Source organism: Hydractinia symbiolongicarpus, unplaced genomic scaffold (genome assembly GCF_029227915.1).
Source record: "Hydractinia symbiolongicarpus strain clone_291-10 unplaced genomic scaffold, HSymV2.1 HiC_scaffold_23, whole genome shotgun sequence".
Lineage (NCBI taxonomy): Eukaryota > Metazoa > Cnidaria > Hydrozoa > Anthoathecata > Hydractiniidae > Hydractinia > Hydractinia symbiolongicarpus.
In genome coordinates, this window is record NW_026633882.1 from 1 (window position 1) to 22,000 (window position 22,000).

General features: G+C 31.4%; 1 protein-coding gene across 4 annotated transcripts; it reads right to left on the reverse strand.

Moving 5' to 3' along the window:
• Positions 1 to 118: 118 nt before the first annotated feature.
• On the reverse strand, positions 119 to 18,393 carry LOC130629325 (uncharacterized; the record flags this gene model as incomplete). Of its 4 annotated transcripts, XM_057442482.1 has the most annotated exon segments (28): positions 119 to 148; positions 631 to 756; positions 902 to 964; positions 1,413 to 1,475; positions 1,555 to 1,614; positions 1,898 to 2,440; positions 2,536 to 3,610; positions 4,000 to 4,065; positions 4,303 to 4,377; positions 4,704 to 4,736; positions 4,848 to 4,901; positions 5,454 to 5,483; positions 5,615 to 5,665; positions 6,064 to 6,093; positions 6,243 to 6,293; positions 6,831 to 6,890; positions 8,509 to 8,541; positions 8,632 to 8,663; positions 8,908 to 8,979; positions 9,071 to 9,116; positions 9,575 to 9,610; positions 9,838 to 10,692; positions 11,868 to 11,927; positions 12,989 to 13,178; positions 13,495 to 13,654; positions 14,951 to 15,121; positions 15,749 to 18,010; positions 18,093 to 18,392. In XM_057442482.1, coding segments are annotated over 26 exon segments (4,018 nt in total), but the record flags the coding sequence as incomplete, so codon positions are not given.
• Positions 18,394 to 22,000: the final 3,607 nt, after the last annotated feature.

Sequence of the window (22,000 nt, forward strand, 5' to 3'; positions counted from 1 at the left end):
AATATATGAAAATCTAAACTCATGTATTTCCTGACGACAAATGTCTGGATAATGCAAGGCATAATAAGCAATCCATGGAATTTTGCTGAATATGAATATACTGAAAAAAATATTATACCCATGTTTGCATTGGTTCTCACCGGTAATACTATAAAATAAAAAAACGTATTAAAAGCTATACCATTGGATTTCCCATAGGACTTCAGTAAAGTAAAGGTCTGAAATCAATGATAAGGTAAAGATTTACAATGTAAACAATTCATTTCGATGTAGAAATACGCTGTATATATTGCGACTCGTGGATTTCTCCGTTGAATAAATGCAAGCTAATGTCTCTTCATTGAAGTCGAAAGCCTAACGCAAGGCAGTTCACACTTCAAACCGTATTTCAAAAAACCCGGTTTAACTAAGCCAAAACATGGCTACAAAATCTAGTCAGAAAATATCGAAAAAAATTTAAAATCAGCCTAGTCGAATTTAAACTTTTGTCACTTTTTGTCAGTAATATTGCAGCTAGCTAGTCCTGAAGCTGTTCATCCACTGCTTTGCCTACCTCTCCTTAATTTTAAACTACTACTTGGCGAATATAAACCGCCGCAAATAATTTTATTTTTCTGTACTGCCACTTACATTCATTTTCTTTGTCACATGACAAATCAACGCTATTTTGGGGATGGTAATCATCATCATCATCATCATCGTAATCGTCGTCATCTTCGTGGTCATAACGTTTACGTTTACAAACTTTCGACCGAGCTGTAATTATGAATTATTCAAAATATAACTCGTATGCTTATTTGTGGAGAATATGTTAAAAAAGCGAAAAATGATATAACCATTATAGCATTTCTAATCTTTTCATTGTATTGCTTAGTACGAATGACAAAAAATACAAACTTACAGCGCATGGAGTAACTTTTCTCAGATTTTCGTGATAGTACGTTTTTTCCTGATTGTTTTACACCTAACCAAAAGGGAAAGCTATGAATACATGCATATATTTTATACAGACTACGGCCGACTAACGTAAAAGAAGTTTGACAGCGGATATATCTGAGCATGCATGTCTAGATTATTTTTATTTTATGTAAAATTCACTTCAAATTTGAAAGTTTAAACCAACAGAACGCGACGATGATTATTTTTCTAATCAATCTTAACTGGAAAGGATTTATCGTAACTGTTATAATTCTAGTCAATAAAATCCAGTTTAAATTCAGCCCTCAATTTTCGTAAAATGAATAAATAAAAAAACAACCTTTTTTATTTTGGTTCACTTTATGTCTTTTCACACACTTATCTGCTAACATACATCTGGATTTTTAGCTTTGGTGACTTCCTCATAAAGGATTTGAAATAACGTGTTAACTTTTCTTACCAGCTATATAAACATTCAATCCAATGCAACTTACAGGTTTTTTCCGAACTTGGTTTCTTTTCGTTCCCTTTGAATAATCTCTGTGATGCTTCGTCACCTGAGAACGATGTAAACATGCAATTAGGATAAGCAGTGTGACGTATACTGACCTAAACTATGAAAATCCTGGAACATACATGAAGTTTCTGTACTAACTCTACTTTGTCCTTCAAATTTTCTTTGTGATGCTCCGTTACCTTAAAAAATGTGAAAAACGAGTGATTGAATTATAATACTAGCTAAATTCTATTTGCTGATGTGGCAAGGATCCTTTTGGGTTCTTAAAATGTCATATCAGAACTTGAAAAAGAGGTTTACTTATATATCTCAAGGTATGCATCATATTTTTTATCGTAACGATATGCTCAAACATTTGCAAACAGTTTTAAGAACATTTCTCAACGTATTACAGGATTAAATGTGACTTGTTCACAAAACGAAAGAGTCGCACTAGCATGAGAGTAATTATGACAAACATACCTGCATCTATCTGAAGGAGTTGCTTTCCAACTTTCGTAATCTCCATAAGGGCAGGAGGGGCTTGATATGTTCCTTCGTTAATAGCACGAGAATGTCCCATGTGTTTGTAAAACCAATCCCGATCTGATTTTGGTATGTGAAGTGCAGCATAAAGGGTACTGACCCTATGCCTATTGGATGTCGCTTTAATATTGTCTGGCTTCTTTAGGTCTATTTTTTCAATTATATTGTGAACTGCATGCCAGCCAGACGTATGTCCTTCAGATTTCCTTGTGCTGGCAAAAAGGTAGTTATTATCAGGTAGAATTCCAACGTCACTTCTTATATCTGGGTCAGCCAGTTTTTTTAGAGCATCTATTGTATCTGGTGGAATAAGAACCGGGACTATATGATTGTTGCCTTTTCCAGTCATATATGAAATCTTGATTGTATCAACTAATAATTGATCAAGAGGATCTAAGTAATCAATGCGTTGTCTATCTATCCAAGCATCATTAATCGCCTGCTGAAAGTCATCTAACAACATACGTGCTGGCTCTCCTCCTAAAATATTAATCATAGATCATTTGCATATTACAACTAAAATAACAACTGATACTATAGATATAGAAGTTCCGCCACGTAACTGAATAAATTACCTCTACGTGCATTTAGCAAAGTTAATCTACAGCAAGCACAATCTCGCAACTCGACATACGAAGACACATCAAATATTGTGAAAGGATCTTGCAAAAGCTCTTTCATCCTTTGCATTACATGGTTCTTAAGAAGTTGCATGTCTTCCTCCAATGGCAGCTCGGAAGGTTTTCGCAGTTTTATATTCTTGTTTTTGTTTAGTTGGTAGGTTGCATCTGCAAATACAAAGTCTTCATACATTTCTAACACAGAAATAAATCGGTCAATTTCTTCAGCAGCGGAATCGTCACTAGAAACTAAGTAATGGCCTTTCAAAACCTTTGCAACGCGTTTTAGTAAGTAGTAAATATTTTGTTTTAAACCAGCCTTAAGTTCGTTGTCTTCACTGGTTGTGTATACATCAATAACATTTTTTAAATGTTCAAAATTTCTACGGTTGAACATATCACTTGCATCTCCATTTGGCCTTTCAATGTCATTTTGCTTAAGAAATAAATTGTACATGTGAGCAATTCTTCGCATGTCTGTCCTGACAGACTTTCTGACTTCAAATGACTTCTCGCATTTTCTTTTATCTTTATGATAAAACACTGTCCCAACTTTAATGATGGTGTTATCTGTCCTGCATATATCACCAATATTATCCCTTTGGAATTTTGATAAGATATTGTCACGGAAATCATCAGTTATTCTTAAGTTTTCTGGTAATGATAACAAGTTGATAGGTACGGGAACAGTTTTTTTACACGAATTAGCCTGGCAGTTTTTCATATGCTGATACCAAAATCTCCGAGAAATAAATTTCTTACAGTTATTACAGTATACCAAATCATTTTGATCCCTTCCACGTCTCTCTCGCTCAAATTCAGGTTTTTCATTTAAAGCTTCTTTCATATTATATTCAAAGATTCCTCGGCGCCTGAAGTCCTCATAAGCTGCAAATTGCTCTTTTTTTTTAAGTTTGAGTACAACCTTCACTTCAGGGTGGTGTTTATGCTTTGATCTGATATGCCTTCTTAAATATGACATTTTCTTTTTGCAAAAAATGCAGTATCTGTACGGTTTCTTTCTTCGGCGCTATAAAAAAAAAAAAGTAACTAATAATACTTTGACATAAGCGTTACTTTGCAAATACTACAATTTTAGGGTTTCGTGAAAAAAACCCGGGTTTTTTAACACATTTCACGAAACCCACTAAAATAATAATTAGATAGTTTGATATATTTTGAGCAGACGCGATGGACTTCAACCCTTAACAGTAAAATAGAAACTATACTGGGGGAAAATATGGCTAGGTACACAGAAATTGAAATTTTCAAAAATTTAAAAATTGATTAAAATACGCTTATAAACTTTTGTTGATAGACCAACCCTTCCAAAACCCTGAAAAATTGTCTACATTTCTTTGAAAAAATGACAATATTATATACTTATTATCAATAAAATGCGATAAATTAATGCAGAACCTTTTTTACTATTGTCCGTGCAGATTTATGTTCAATTGACGAAGTAAGTGAAGTACGGCTTACGCTCTAAAGAAAAATAATGTAAAATGTATGTCTATGTGTTAAAACGACAAGCAGGATTATGTCTATTTGTGCTACCCATAAAAAAGTTTAGCATGGACTGTAGGATTTTTTTTTTGAGCATTAGCTCGTCAGATAAAGATAAAAAAACAACAAGAAAAAAGTTTCAAATTTATAATAATAAACAATAAAGCTAAGAATATAAAATTAAATTGGTAAAGTTTCAAAATATGTTTTTTTTACCAATGCACTTTGGTCTGTATCAACAACATGCACATCAGTATCTATCATAAAACCAGAATCGTTTAGCAATGACACCTAAAGATGGCAAAAAAAGTAGTACCATCTTTTATATAGTATAAAGTTGGGCACATAAATTAGTCATCCAAATGTTTGGAATTTGGAAATGCTAAGGGGTTCACCAAATTTGAGTATGGATGTGTGCTACTTCCGAAATATTAACTAAAATTTTAGACAGAGTGAGATTCAAATCCACGCACTTTAACGTTCCCAGCATCAAGTGACAGCTTTTTTAGGGATGACGCTTTAGCCATCCGTTTATGGAACAAATAATCACATTGGAAGTAGCACACATAGATAGACAACATACTATACAAACTTTAGTTGTTATTACAGTAAATTACCTGGCTGAGATTGTTAATCTTTCTCTTACTGTTCTAAAAATATTGAAACAAGATCGCGTTAGGAAAAACAACCTGACCGAGACCAAAGTAAAATATGATAAAACACAAACAAATAAGATAAGAACATGAAACAGAAATGTTTACCTTTAAAACAAAATTTTTTAAGCGCCATTTATTTTTACGTTTTCGGCAAAATTTCTACAAATGAAAAACATAGCAATCTTAATGATAATAATAAAATATCATACTAAGTGCGAGATCAAAGCTGTCTTTAATTACTGAATTTTTTTAACCAATTAACTAAAGCAAACTTTTGGCGTAGTCCAGACGGCCACAGGAGTTAGCTAAAATATCAGATACAATATTCATAGATGAAAGGACAATTTTTAAAGGATGTCCACACAAGTAGTTCATACTCTTTTTAGGATCATTTTGGTTAGATCGAAAATATCAAACACTGATAATTTGATTTTGACGTGTTTTTGTTGTGGCAGTGTTATGCAACAAGGGGTAATATTGGTTTACAGATGACCTAACTTTAGTAGGATACCTAGTTTAAACTGCACTCGGTGGATAACTTGCATAAGCAGATAATTATTTGGTGTTTAGATCTTATACGTTACATCTTTCTTTTTTGATTGTTTTGGGAGAAAATATATACGTTTTATGCAAAGGTTGATCTTCCAGAGGCATACACCTAGTTCATTATATTTAATGCTACAGCTGATTGCATCATTATGGTAAACATACCGTTTTATTCTGATCAGGTGTTGAAGTGACCTAAAGAGAAGCTGAATTGTAAAAACATAAAAAGTTCTATAAGCGGGAATTTGTAAATTGAAAGAATAATAATAATAATGTAACGTGTGAGCATACAGCATATACATGTAAGGTTGAAGTACATAACAAACCTGTAAGCAGTCTTTTAGAATAAAATCTTTGTTTTGGTCTTCACCTTTATTCTAAACACATGCATACACACATACGTAACAAAACCATACTTCCCATATTCCTTAATATTTTCACATGCATGCATTTACATAAATTAATGCAAACCATAATTTTTTAGAAAAACTTCACTTTTGGCGGTAAATGTAAACATTGTTTTTTTCAGTGCAATTAGGTCTAGAACCAGATATGAATTCTTTGTAAATGTCAAGTTTAGGGTTGCTTATTCTTAAAGAAACAAAACAACAATTCCAGTTTGAAGAGAATGACAAAACAAATATGAAATGACCAATTTACAATAAACTTATTGTCATTTCTGAAGTTTAAGTGAAATTTAAAATAATTCCAGAGTCTTACACCTTGTTCATTATATTTAATGCTACAGCTGATTGCATCATTATGGTAAACATACCGTTTTATTCTGATCAGGTGTTGAAGTGACCTAAAGAGAAGCTGAATTGTAAAAACATGAAAAGTTTCTAAGCGGGAATTTTTAAATTGAAAGAATAATAACAATTTAATGTGTGAGCATACAGCATATACATGTACGGTTGAACTCACACTATCTATGAAATGAAGTAAATATCTAACCTGTGCGCAGTCTTTTAGAATAAAATCTTTGTTTTGATCTTCATCTTTATTCTAAACACATGCATACACACATACGTAACAAAATCATACTTCACATATTCCTTAATATTTTTACATGCATGCATTTACATAAATTACTGCAAACCATAATTTTTTAGAAAAAATTTACATTTCACAGTAAATGTAAATACTAGGTAGTTTGCTTATTCTTAAAGAAACGAAGCACAATTTCAATTTGAATAGAATGACAAAACAAAGATGAATTCACCAATGCACAAAACATTCCCAATAAAATTGTTAGTCATTGCCATTCCTGATGTCTTAAATTTTGTTGATGTGTGGCGATTAATTATTATTCTGACTGTGGTATTTAGGTAATGTGATTGTATAATCCTGTTTGGATAGTCTTAAAAAATATAAAGCAGCATTAAATCTTGATTTGAGCTTTATTTGATTGTTTTCCGATAGTTTTAAATGCTCACAAATTATACTTTATGTTAAAAACTTTTAGTAAAATTTAAAATAAATAGGAGAACTGTGTAATTATGGCATGGAAAAACTACATACCGTTTTGTGTACATAACAAACCTGAAAACTTTCTATACAGTTCTTAAGGTCGGACCTAAGGGCAGGATCCTCGTCTTCACTCTATAGAAAGTAAATAAAATATTCCTTAACACCTTTGCAGGAGCTAAAGAAACGCATACAAAAATACTGTCTTACTTTTAATTCCAAAAGACTGCAAAACCATTTTCTTGATCTTATTATCCTGAATAGTTTCCTGAAGGTTTTTTTTTAACTCATTTTATTTTAACAGACAATGTTCATAGGGTCTTTTTTCTGAATTTTTCCTTTTTGCACATGACCTAATTTTACTGCAATTATTTTTATTATTATTAGGTAATTAGTCGATAAGGCCCATGGAAAAATCCACTTAGTCGGGATAGCAATGGAAAAGAACAGTCATTTGAATTTCGATAACGTCCGCCAGGACCCGTTTATAAATGAAAAAAGAATTAGAAACTCATTTACACATTAATTTTATTGTGTAGAGGTGGAAAAGCTGATGAAGAAATGAATAGAATCATGCGCTTTTGACCAACTGTTTAGGAGATACAGAAGTTTATAATTTTGCTGACGTCAGCAAACTACCCCTGCAAAGTAGAAAAAAATTTCATTAGAAATTTGTAAACCCGTTGCCTTCATCGTATAGATTTTGAAACACTATCAAGAAAATATATCCAATCATTCGCTTTTGACAATGGTTAAGGAGATAAAAAGGTTTAAAAACTTTTGTTGACGTCAACAAAGTTCCACTGCAAAGGACAAAAAATTTTTCTTCAGAAATTTGCAAACCCGCTGCTTGCATGTTATAGATCTCGAAACTCTTGACAAACGGTTAAGGAAATCTATGGATTTTAAAATTTTGCTGACGTCAGCAAAGTCCATCTCCCAAAAAAAGTCAAAAATTTTTTTTTAAGAAATTTCCATACACGTTACATTCATCGTATAGATCTCGAAACGCTGATCAAGAAAATGTATAGGATCATTAACCTTTGACAAACTGTTGCGCGGTGAAAAATGACTGACGTCACCACTTCTTTCCAAGATATTTGGCCTTAAAGTTTTAAGTGCACTGTAATTGCTTTATTACCTTAGACACACAGACACAGTCTTCGTATTATTATATAGATATTCTTTTTAGATGATGTTTACATGAGAGTTAAATTGGCTTGTAACTCAGATCATTATAAGTATCTAAGCACCAACGCTGAAATAACAAGATGCTTTTTTCGAGGTTACTTTCCCGAACTTCATAAATATTCCAAATTCAATTATAAAAAAATTGGTGCTAAAAATGATTCTAATTTCTAAGTTCCTTACCAAACAGTAGAAAATAATTTACATTTATAAATATTTCTATTCTTTCTATGTCTTAATTGCAAGCTGAAATTGCAGCCAAACCCTTAATATAGACAAGCTTTCTAAGAAAAGGTTCGTTTTCAAAATAATTATTTTCTTCAAATATAAATAAAATGCAGTCAGAATATAATGTTGCTCTAGTTTCTTCATAATAATTTTTTATTCTATATGAATATTCTGATTTGAAGATCTTAATTTGGATGATTAAAAGGCATATAATAGCTATGGCAGAAATCTTTGAGCTGTAAGGCTTTTCGTTATTATTAAACTGTACAGATATAAATAACGACAAATTTAACGAGAACAATAAAATTTGTTGTTAATTATATATAACTGAGCTTACCATTAGAAATTGTAAATCATCTGTGAAAAAATCCTATACAATAAACAAAGTAAGGACATTAAAATAAGATAAAACTTACACCTAGCATTGTTGTAACAACTTTGAAAGGATAACATCACTAACCTCAACAGGCTTATTTGTGTGTGTCTTTTCATCTATAATTAAAAAAAAAGAAAATAACATCTAAACCATTTGTAGCACATTGTAATGTAAACACAACTTCCACAATGATAAGGAAAAAATATCAAGTTAAAAACACAAAAAAAATTGAAAATAAAGTTGTGACTTTATTTTTAATTTTGTTGTGTGTTTTTGGACTTGATTATTTGTCTTTACCATTATAGTGCTATAAATGTATTTTCGTCACCTAGACATTATTACTAAGCAAGGTATTTTTACCTGGTTCCAGCGTAATCTCCATTATTCCACCTACTACTTTAAAACTCTCAACACAATTAAAATCGATGTTATCTAAATGATAAATTTGAGCAGAAGATGCTTGATAAAACCACATTAAATATCACTTAAATTACTACAAACCAATCTCATTACTTTTACATACCTTCTTCAGATTTAATGTGAACAGTCGTTGCCACATTACTTGCTTTCTAAAGTGTATTTTAGTTTACAGTTTGTGACCCTCTAAGAAACGTTATTATTCCATCCTTTAACTTTTTATGCTTAATCCATTTATAATTCTTACACAAATTAGTTTTCTGTTTCTGTAAACAAAAAAATGTTAAGACAGCTTTTTTTACAAATACATTTACGCATATTGAAGAAGAACTATTTTGTTTATCACTATCATACCGCCGGGCAGTGAGAAGGATTCGATCTGCGGTCCCTAGAAGTGGGAGCTCGCCCGTCATGATGGGAGGTCCGATCGGGGTGAACATTCTCAGTTGAGAATGATAACACAGATGCGCTATGATAAATATTCACCTCTATACATTTATGCAGTTTAAAATGTCTAAGATTTAAGGCGCCTCATATATCTTACTGAAAACTGTAAAGGGTATTAGTCAATTTGCCGTCAACTTTTAACTACTAATAAAAAGTTACTTACCAGGGAATTTCTCACATCAGTAAAGAGATTTAGACACTGGAAAAGAAACATTACAAAAGATGGACAGCATAGCTTTTATGTAGTTAGGCATGTTGCAAAAAAAGGAATATTGCTGACCTTACTTACATTGACTTTTGTTATATGACAGGAGGTGACAAAAAATTGTCTAGGATTGGGTTAAAATATGTGGCCTAAGAAATTGGGTATTTTAGACATTATTAGTTTTTAATTTATCAAACAATAATGATAAAATTTTAAATTACCTCCACAGTACTTGGCCTTTCCTCAAATTTAGGACTCCAAGCTTTCGATATAAGATCCATGACTAATTCACACTCAGGTAAATTGTACAAATTTGACACATGGCTAATATCTGGTCTTTCATCTTCTTTTAGAGCTTGTAAAAGCAAGCCATCATTTAGCAAAGGTAAAACATCTTGCCATGGAGAATTAAGATCAGACATTATTTCATAGCTTGAAATAGCCAAGGAGTAAGTATCCGTTGCTTTTGATGGCTTTTTTGCAGCTCTTGAACACAATTCAGGTGCTGTATAGGCAAGGGTCATGCCTTTAAGACTATTCAAAGTGATAGTGCTTGTGATAGTTTGTTGCAAAATAACCATTTCATCAAAGTCTGTAATTTTTATTTGAATTTGTTTATTGTTATTAGTCACTAGTAGATTGCTAGGTTTAAAATCCCGGTGAACTATGCTATTTTCATGCAAAAAAATCAACCCCCTTGTTGCTTGCTGAATGTAATTTAATCTTTCATCAAAGACAAAATTACCATTGCTATTATGTATTGATAACAACTGACGCAAATTGTTCACTTTCTCACCTTCAAGATATACTTCACAAAATTCAAAAAGGAAAGCAGATGGGTGAACGCTATAGCCAAGAAATTGTACAATATTCTCATGCTTCAATTTACACAACTGCTCAGCTATAATGATTAAATTCTTCTTCATTACTTTTTGTTTAAAGCACTTGACAGCAGCACATCTATTTGGCTGTAGCAATTTATATACAACAGCAGACATTCCTTCATCAATTTTGTGTGACAGGTTTATTGACATATTTAAATCAAGAACTTCATATTTAGAGATATCAGTCAACTTCTAAATTGAAGAAAGAAAACAAATTATGATGTTCTACTCCCTTTATCCAGAAAGGAGAAATTGTTGTGGCAGCTATTCAGTTATCATTATATAGAATTCTTTGCATGATTAACTGAATAGTAAGGGTAAATTCTATTGTTACACTATATTGCACACACTATTGCAGGATTACTTGTAGAAAACAGATTCCAATAGTACAGCTATACATACAAATAGAATGTTTAAAAATGTTTTTAATTTGCTGAATAAAAATGCTTAATGTGCAGACACAGGAGGAACTCGTATTGAGGTAATTTACATCTATGTTTTTTTCCAATGAGAGTTTAAAAAGAATAAAAAAGGCACCCTAATTTTCTCCTTCTCGTAACTGCTTGTATCTAAAGCTTCAATTTTCATGCACACAAAATAACTTATAGCACAGAGGCTTCTTTCTACTGTGCTTGAATATATACTTTCATTGTAACACATTTGTGTCAACGAACTATTTACATATGATAGTACTAATGTTTATGGTTTACCCAAGAAGAAATTTCGAAAACTTTTTGAGTTAGCTGTCACTTGTTTGTCTATTGCAAGCAAGTTGAGAGTGTGATAAAGTTTCAAATAACATACATTTGATTCTCTTTTTAGCGAATCTGGACGAAATCACCTACTTCAGTTTGCGTAACATGAAATTGGTTAAGAGCTAACTTTTCAAAAATTTCTTAGGAAATGAAAATTGCAACTTTTGATACCACTGCATTTATCCTAATAATAAATAGCAGCTTCTAAACAAAAGTGTACAAGTCTTTACAAGGACACAGGAAAAACATCAATTTTGATTGTTGCTTTTTCTATCCCTGAGTTACGGAGAACAACTTTAAATTAGGAAGTGTAGAATTCAAAAATTAAGCATATATATTTGAGTTAGTAAAACAGTAAAATATGATTAGCACAATATTCTTGATGAAAATGATGAGAAGTTTGTTAAAAGTAAGTTGTCAAATTGAGCTTTTAATGAAACTTTTTTTATATATATTGATGAATTTCAGTAAGGCCAAACATTTATTTGTGTTGAAAAGGAAAACAACAATCTTAATCTTAACAATAATAATTCATGTTCATGTCTTCAGCTAATTTAAATAACAAAACAGACTGTTAGGGCTATAAATTCTTTAAAATGCAACAGCACTTACTCTAGGAAATTCTGCATCCTTTAAATCAGCAACCGTATATGGCATTTTCGTCTTTTTATTCTAAAATATAACAAAGCAAGAATTCTTTTATTCTCGTACTTCAATTTTTGAAGATTTTTTGTCAAACAAAAAGAAAAAATTCGAAACCAAAGTGCTTCTTTGATTATAGAATTATGTGTTTGTGTTTGTACGCTCTGAAAACCAACTGCATATTGTTAACATCTTTTCCCAGGGCCTGTTTTTTGCAATCTAATAAGGGGCTAGTGATATCAAAAAGTAAAAAAGAAGCTCTAGGAACGAGATTGCATTTTATTGGAGGAACTTTAAATTTCTTAAAACTGTCTATTGTAGTAGATAAAGTTCTTCCAACAAATTTTGACATGGAGTATAATGAAAATTTTTCACTTTTGCTTCTGCTACACAACCCTTTATACATGGATTATTGTATGATTAAAAGTCAAGCCAGATTTTACGTGTTTATTTGCATGTTAACTATAAAGTTTGATTAGCAGCAAATCACAACAACTATAATTTAACACATCTAGGTACAAAATTTTTCTAATTGTATGGTAATACACTCTTACTTACATTTAAAACTTGTCTAATTGTAACAAAAATTTCAATTAGAAAAGATATTCAGCCTCAGTAGAAACATAAAGGTACCTTGTATAGAAAAAAAATATTCTTCTTATATATATGGCATAAAGTTTTATAAGTAATAAACTATACAACTATAATTTTTTTTAATTTTTTATAAAATGAGTTATATTATGTAACTTATGTAAGCCTAGAAATGCAACATTCTAAACTTTGTTAATAGTGCATGTTTTCTCTACCATTTTCAAGGACCTGTCCCTGAGCTTAGAAAACACAAAATTTTTTTAGCTTCTTATTTTAACATGGTTTTCAAACATAAATAATAAAAGGATTTGTGTATTATTCAAAGCCACTCAGGGTTACGAAGGAACAGTAAAATTATCGACTTTGCTTTAATATTCCGATGAAAAAATTTTATTTCATTTATGCTATTGATTCCTCTAACAACAATAGGAAGCAAAGCAGATATAAGCACTAGCAGATCGTTTAAAACTGATAAAACTGACAAAAAAGAAATATTGTACCTGCTGACGCCACCATAAGTTAGGAGCACAGTAGTCATATCTGAGTTCAGTTCCAGAGGGGATTTCTTCAGTTGAATACAAACAAAGATGTATTCGATCATTGTAATGGATTTTTCTAACCTTGCAATTTCCTTTTGGAGAGTCATTAACATACCTGCCAATTCTGTTTTGATAATATGTAGCATCAATACTAATGTATAATCACAGAATAGCATTATTTTAAACTGGTTAATCGCCAGTTTTTACATTTAAATCAGTTAGAAAACTTTTTAACACCTTTTATATATACCAAAGAAAAGAATTTTACAAAAACAGTTAGTATTTAACATTTCCAGCTGAATTGAGCTGCTAAACGTTTGTGTGGCTGCACAAAGAGAAAAAAAATCTGCCATTCACAATTTGATATTAATTTCAAAATTTTTCCATGGACATCAATTTTAATTATCACAGACTTAAATTTGATCACCCTTTACAATAAACATACAATATGAATGTGGCCTACTTACCAATATTTTTGCAAATTATCTTCAAAAAAGTACAGGAAGCAACCCTCCTTTTCATAATTGATTTCTCTAATTTCTCCTTCTTCTTTCGTTATTAAATCACCTGCATACTCGACTAAAAATGTATTCTTGGGAATTTTTTCTTTAGTAAAAACACCCTTCCCTAAGTAACAATATATTACATATGTGACATGTTTTGCGAATTAGGATACTCATTAAAATTTACATTAAAAATATGACACAAATATGCCACATGTTATTGAATATTATTACATATTATTGAAGTTCTATGTATGTCATAATAAGTCATCCATTCATTTTTCTACGCTACAAAAAACATTTCTGTGTATTCTTATAAAACCTTTAAAATACCAACAGGGTCTTAAACATAAATTATAAAGAAAATTTTATATATACAAAGCCCTCGCCATATTTTAATTAAAATTATTAACAAACTTACTCACAAAGTTTTATGTTGGCATAACTTATATACAAAGTTTTCACTATAATTTCCTAAAACTGCTTAAAAAAATTATTTTAATCTTACGGAAAACCTAACAATTTCTATAAATTATTTTTTTTAAATATTATAAAATATATTTCTATAAATTTTAAACATCAGTATCTACAAAAAAACAAGGTACCCCAAATTGCAAATCTTGATGTATATAGAATTGTTATTGCAAAACTATACTGAAAACGTTGGGAATAACAAAAGTATTTTGGGACTGATATTATTAGTCTAACGTTTTCAAATCTATACACTGACTTTGTACATGTATACAGTCAAAACTGTCTGCAACAATCGTAATTTTGTTGTTGTTATTGGTCACACTGTAGAAAACCTATGTGGAAATGTTAAATGTCTTTATAATTATTTATTGTCATAAAAAAAATCAAATTCAGATAATCACCAATGATCCTTTGAAATTTAAAAAAAACTCACGTCAGTAGTCTTACTGTCAACATTGCTGTCACGTCGGCAGATATTTTACAAAGCCTAAACATTTGCTGTGTTTTATTAAAAATAAATTTTACGGCATGAACATTGTCTTATTTCATTGTCAAAAAGAAAATTTAACATTACCATATTTTATTAGAGACTTCTCTGGACTGGAATAACTTTTTTTTAATTTACACACAACTTACACTTATATTATATTAGAATGTGTTTCTACATTGTTGTTCATTGTGACACTATAAGAAAATGACTGATTATCTTAATTTTCACGCATTTTTGTTCACTTTATATTGTCTTAGGTGAAAAAAAATAACAAAAAAGTTTTATTCATGCAAAATAATTTTTTTGTGTGTGTGAAAGAAAGCATTTTTTTTGATGAAGTTTTATGCATAAGTTTCAATTCAAAAAAGACAAAAAGATAAGTACTTTCCTTATTATACAAGCATATAATGAAGAAAGAATGTGACCATTCTGTCAAGGTGGTTTGATTATACTTACCAATATATTCATTAATATAGGCCACAAACAACTCTGGTCTGTCTTGTTGGTTTAGTATCCAGGTTGTTGCATCTTCAAAGGCTGAATGCGTGTTCCTTCTTGTTGATCTAGTACTTCTTAACATGTTGAACTTTTCTGAAGAAATTTCTTTCTGAAGATGAGACAGAACAACTAAAAACGGATTTTATAAGCAAATTATACTTAACTATATGACATATAACTATAGAATTATATATATAGTACAATTCTTGCAAATGAGCTTTGGGTAGTGTTAGAAGTACCTGTTTTCTGTTGTTTCACAATTGTTTACAACAAACAGAATGATAAATTAATTGTGAAACAATGAAGTTTTTGTTAAGGCATACCCTTTAATTTTCTAAAGATTGTAAGTTGGGAACTGTTTCAGAGTTAGAGTAAAAAACAACTGAACTTCATTGTGACTTTTGTTTATTACATACAAATTTAATAATTCTTGCAAGTAAATTATTGTTTAATACACACACTTTTTGCGATTTTGCAAGGTCCTTTTTCAAGCTCTTGTGAAATCTGTGGAATTTGTGAAGCTGAAATACTTGAACATTTAAAATTCTATTGAACAAAACGTGTTGTGCTAATAGAATTATTAAACTTAATAATACTGATAATTTTATAGCGAAATAGTGTGTTTGACCTACCTAAGGAGCTTTTCCACAAATTTTAAAATTACAAACAGGGGACGTTAAAAAAAGACAAACTTAGGCTTTATATGAAGGCTTTTTACCGTTTTATAACAAAAATGACAATATTAAAACTTCATACCTTTTAACAAATTTATTACGAAAGTCAGGAGTCAGTGAGTCATAGGAGTTTCTAACTGCTCTTGCTAAATTACTCATTCCAATTTTCATATATTTCTTCTAAAGTAAGATATATATCATATCAAAACAAATAAAAAACATTGGAACAATATCCTGCATGTCAGAATAAACATCTATTATGAAAATATCTGTGTTCTTATGAAATAAAAAAACATGGCATAAAAAAAATTTACATTTTACATTTTATTATGTGCAAATTTGACCCCCAAAAAGCCATAATTTAATTAATCACCATTATCAAACAAAAGTCAACTTGGTTTGTATATATTTTGTTGGTTTGTGATGTCAGATGGTGTTAACTCAGCCTGGATTGTAAGGGGCATAAATTCCAGTAGAACAACATAATCGTAAATATAATTTTCAACAATTTAACAACATGCAACATGCGAAAGTAGGTAAGCAAAAACAACTTTGAGGCTGTTTTTGTTTCGTTTTTCTATCGCAAAATCACATTCAGTATAATCTATTGTGCATAATCATTTGAAGTTTCATTTTCAAGTTTAGCAAATTAAAAGAACACAAAATTGTGGTAACTATGTGGTAACTATGTCTATAATGCTTATAAACTCAAAACTAGATTTAAATGGTGACAAATAGATTTTATTTTGATTAAATACATTTATTTCAAAGTATCAGAAATAAAATTACTCCTAGACAATTGTAGGTGGCACAGTTTAGTATTTCTGCACTTCGTTCATTCAGAATACCATAGACTTAAGGTGGTCAAACACCAAAATTTTCTAAAAATCCCTTTTATACAATCAGCTGTGATTACACATGATAACTTAAACATATATAATTGAAATTTCCAAAATTAAAAATTATTGACCAAATTTTTGGAAAAGTGAAAAAAAAATCCAAAAAGTAATATTGGAGACGGGGGTTAGGCTGATAAAGTTAAAATGACTAAAATTGTCTGCAGATTATTACTAACAAAATCAACATTTTATAAATAAAATAACTATGCAAAGTTGCTTTAAAATAAAAAGTATACAAAATGACTGTCTTATTTTTTTGAATTTTTTCCGTCCAGGGGGTAAAATTCCAAAAATCTGTTTTTTAAAATATAAAATCAAAAAAAGAAAAAATCAAAAAAGTGAGATAGTCGTTTTGTGTCAAATAACATCAGAAAACAATATACAAAATTGAAAAAAAAAATAAACCACCCGTTTGGTTTTAATCATTTGCAGACTTTTTCACCCCCTAATTCCGGAAAACAGAGAAAATTGTGTTTAAAAACTTTGACTATGAAAAAATAAAGATGTACTGGAGTGAAAGTCTAAAAAACCTTACAAAAGTTCCTTGGAGTGTCCTAGTGCTGTCAATATAATTATCACATAGATTTTATAAACAGGTATTTCTGATAGAATTATAAAAGAATGATGTCTGAGTCCAATTTTCCAATTGGTTAATATCGTGAAACAAATTCAGCAAGTTCAACTACCTTGGTGCTTAAATGTTTTAAAATTGTTTGACATGGACCATTATATAATGGAGGCAGTACATGAGTCCATATTAGAACAGAAACGTTGTAGTCCAGCATGTCTAAATGTTTGGCGGGCATATACAGATTTCAGATTTATGTTAATACGCTTGGTATACTTTTGTTGATTGGCCCCTTTTTACTAGCAAAAAAAGGTGTAGCTATATTTGTTACAATTGCTTCATTTAAGGGATAATTTACTTGCTAAACCATTTCTTTTAGTGCTGAACTTTCACGTTACTTGCTCTTTGCACCTTCCCAAACGCCACATATAATGTTATTACAAAATTGCATTGTTCAAAACAAGAGGGTGCCGATAAGTCACAAACGGAGTTCAGGCGATATTTCAACTAAAATTGGCGGTTGTCCCCCGAAACCGCCCGCACTTTCCCGAACTCACCCAGAACATTCCTAAACTCACCCGGAACATTCCCGAAATGCAATTCCTTGTAACAAACCATGCGGACGATGCTTGGGAAGAAGGCGCTTGATGAGAAAGGAGTTAATAAAGTTTATATATAAGTTATTTATAAAGTAAGCTTTTTCAAAAACCATCAAAAACGGGTTTTTTCGGGCGAATACTTGAATTTTTTTCAAAACGCCAAACTCGCCTGAAAACGCCCGCACTTTTTACGGCTTATCGGCACCCTTGTTTCAAAACACCAACATCGATAATTTTGTATCCTCTTGTGCCATTGGCCCAGCCTTGTCTTTTTTATTCTAAGACAAACAGCAATAGCATGTGTTACAGTATAACTTAGATTGAGAATGTTCTTATTTGAATATAAAATCTTTGCCTTACTCATATTACAAAGTTTTTTGGACCAGGCTGACTTGTCTGCTCGTGTGCAGTGTAGACATGAGGGGTCTCAGAAATAAATTCATCACCAGAATAGACACAGGAGACTATAAAGTCTGTGTTTTCTTCCTAAAAGTTTATATTTTGGCAACCATTTTTAATTATTAATTCTGGAAACAAGACTTCCTTTTCTTCCTATATCTTCTTTTTCTCACTGTTGTTTTCATTTCATATATATGTATCCTGAAAGAACATACATTAATTTGTATAATGCAACTATTTTTCCTTAAAATATAGACAAAACTAGCAAATAGTACCAAACAAACACAGCAAAAGCAAAAATTCTTCCAGCTAGCTAGCTAAGAGTTTTTTTATTTACAACTGGCTTTAAAACGTGACCTTTTGAGTATACCGCGGGAAACAAAGCCGATATTTTCATTTCATTTACTTATTAGCTGTGGAACACATAGTTTCGGCTAAAAGCTCGAACAAAATCCTGATCTTCTGTGATTTAAGTGAAGATATGCGTATCTCGGACGCGGTTAGTAAAATTGACGTTTAATCAGCGATTTTAAAAGTTGCATAGCTCATGTTTGGAAAAGACTGGAATAGTCTCTTTTTGTCTATGTTCTCTATGCTTCTATATGCTAATAAAGATACAATCACATCCATGTAAATCTTAGTAAAATCATTTTTATTATCTTGGCTATAACTGGCGTATATATATAGCAGGCCAGCTATTTTGTGCTTTTCTCCAAAGTTTTTCATTTAGTTTGGTAGCTATAGCTAAGTGCATTTTGTGCTATCCATCGTGTTATTACTTCTTGTGTTATCTTTTACCAACTTGAAGCTAGCCACAAAAGTAAGAAATGCCTCCTTACTTTTGTAGCTAGCTTCAGTTTTTGTGGCTAGCTTCAGCTCAGGTCAGCTATAAATCTTGTAATAATACCCTGCAAATTTTAGCTGAAATACTCTGCTTAACAATGTATCTTTTCATACATCATAGTTTGTAGTGTTAGCTTCACAGCAACAAAATAAAATATTTTATTCCAGTGGTATAAAGTTTCAATAGAGTTTCAATGTTTACGTTTTGACGGGATAATAAAATACAGACTAGCTATATAGAAGAAGTAAATTAACAGTCGGGGAGAACTGATAATTAGCTTGTAACAAGATAGTCGATGCTTATAAGGCTATAATACAGTGGAGATCTTTTTTGCCTAAATTTCCACAATTTTCTTCAATATGTCGATATTGTAGGGTATGCCTTCCCATATTTTTCACATCTGACTACGTCTTTTCAATGTTTTTCCATAAAATCAGTATTTTTAAGGTTAATTAGCCGGTATTAGTTTGAAAATGAATATATATATATATATATATATATCTTTCAAACGCAGTCGTTTCTTGTTCTTCTTTTCTTTTTTATTGGAGCATACCATGCTATGAAACTAGGTAGATGACTATTGGAAGATCGATATCGATGAAAAGTGTAAAAATTGAAGAAATAAGATCTCTACCGTATAATTAGCCACATAAGCAGCTAATTTTACTGTGTATCGTATAATTTCCTGTATTGGCTGACTGTCCTTTAAAGGCTAATTATCAGTTCTTCCAGACTGTTTAAGTTATGATAAAAATTGTTAGGCTAGTAGCATTTTTTCACTTATGTATGTTGTAAATTAATCTGCATGCAAAAACTAGATTTTAATTTCAAGACCAAAAAATGCCTCCACTCAAAATTAAAGTTTGTAATAGGCTGGTTGGTCTATGGATTATTGCATGTTTATTTTGCCTGTCGATTTGCACAAAAGATCTTGGGAAATTGCTCGGATTTGTAGAAATTTTCTGCGGACCATGTCTGAAAGGGCGTTCTATTGGACTAGCCTTCAACCCATGAAACAAGGGTTGGCTCAGATATTTTTAGACTTGCCATCCCTTTTTCGGGCGTCCTCAGTACAAAATGACAATTCGGCTATACCAGTTTGAATAAAATACGTATTTATTGAGCATGCTGCTCAGTGACTAAACAGGAGGGGTTCTACAATTTTGCCAGCCTGTTTAATTTTTCCTCTGTATAACAAGCACCAAAAGCTCATTTTTTATTAGTTATGCTATAAATAAAGTATTTTCAATGTAAGCTCAAATAGAACCTGTTTTTTGTGATACACACTTTTTTATGTAAGAAACACGCTTACAAGAAACCAGAGGCTCAAAATTTGAAAATATTAAGAAACTTAGTTTGGCTCAGTACCTCAAACTCCTCCAGACCATAGACTATTACAGAAAATATTACAGTGAGCTCTTAGCACTTTTTTAATTGGTCAAATAGCAGACAAAACTAGAACTATATATTAAGAGAGAAACAACCCTTCATTTCCAAAACCGATATGAATTATCAGAAAGCAATACTCATACTACTAACACAGCACTAGTATATATCACTTAACAAACAAAATCATTTGAACTGTAATGAAATAGGTCAAAAATGTTTCCATCGTTGGTAAGCTCATCTACTTCCATGTTGTCAAAATTAAGAACTGTTAAGAAACTTTTAGCCTCAAAATCAGAAAAAAATAAAAAACTTGAGCCTCAGTAGCCAAAACTGGTTTCTTATAAAAAACAGCGTGTACAGTATATATATTCAATCTTGTCTGTGAGAGGTAATTAATTTGCATTGTATACGACAGACTGTAGATTGTAGCAGGACAATTTAGTGCAAAAGTTCAGCAGTTAGCCCACAATGGTCAATGTGATAGTGACAATGTTGAAAGTACTTGGACTACTTTGAAGAATTGTCTTCTAGAAGCTTCTGATGATACCTGTGGGTGGTCGAAAGGACCAGCTAGACATAGACAGACCCGATGGTGAAATAATGATGTTGACCAGTGTATAAAGGAAAAGAGGAAACTTTGGAAAGAGTGGAAGTTAGGTGGTAGTAAAAATATTTACTTAGAAGCTAAGCGTCGCGCTCGTACAGCAGTGTATAAGGCAAAATCAGAAGCAGAGAGAAACAGATTTGCAGATGTTTTAAGAAGGGAAGACCAGCGCAATGAGGTATTCAAGATAGCAAAGCAAATGAAAAAGACTAGTCAAGATGTTGTAGGTGAGAAGTGTATACGTAATGATGAAGGTGTTTTGGCTAGCACAGAGGAGGAGAAAAGGGTAGCTAGGAAGAATCATTATCAGAGGTTGCTTAACACTGAGTTTGATTGGGACGAGGATAATTTGTCTGATGATGATGTTGTAGAAGGGCCAGCTATGCAGATCAAGACAGAATGGGTAGTGGAGGCTATTAGGAAATTGAAGATTGGCAAGGCTGCAGGAGTATCAGGTATTGTTGCAGAGATGGTAAAAGCATCTGGATATATTGAAGTTGAGCTTATTACAAGTCTTGCTAACCAGATTATAAAGGATGGTGCTATTCCGAGTCAGTGGCAGTCGAGTGTAATAGTGAATTGTTTCAAGGGCAAGGGTGATGCATTAGAAAGGGGTAACTATAGAGGTTTGAAGTTGGTTGATCAAGTAATGAAAGTTATTGAAAGAGTGATTGGTAAGTTACTTAGAGAAAGAATTGATATATATAAGATGCAATTTGGTTTTGTTCCAGGGCGTGGCACTACAGATGCAATATTTTTACTCAGACAGCTTCAGGAAAAGTATGAAAAGGAAAAGAGAAAGAATCTCTATTTCGCCTTTGTAGATTTAGAGAAAGCTTTTGATATAGTGCCACGTAAAGTTATTTGGTGGGCTATGAGAAAATTAGGTGTGGATGAGTGGCTAGTTACGATGGTACAGTCTATGTACAGCAATGCTAGAAGTCTTGTCAGGATTAACGATTCACTTAGTGATAAATTTAGTGTAAATGTTGGTGTACATCAGGGTTCTGTACTTAGTCCTTTGTTGTTTAT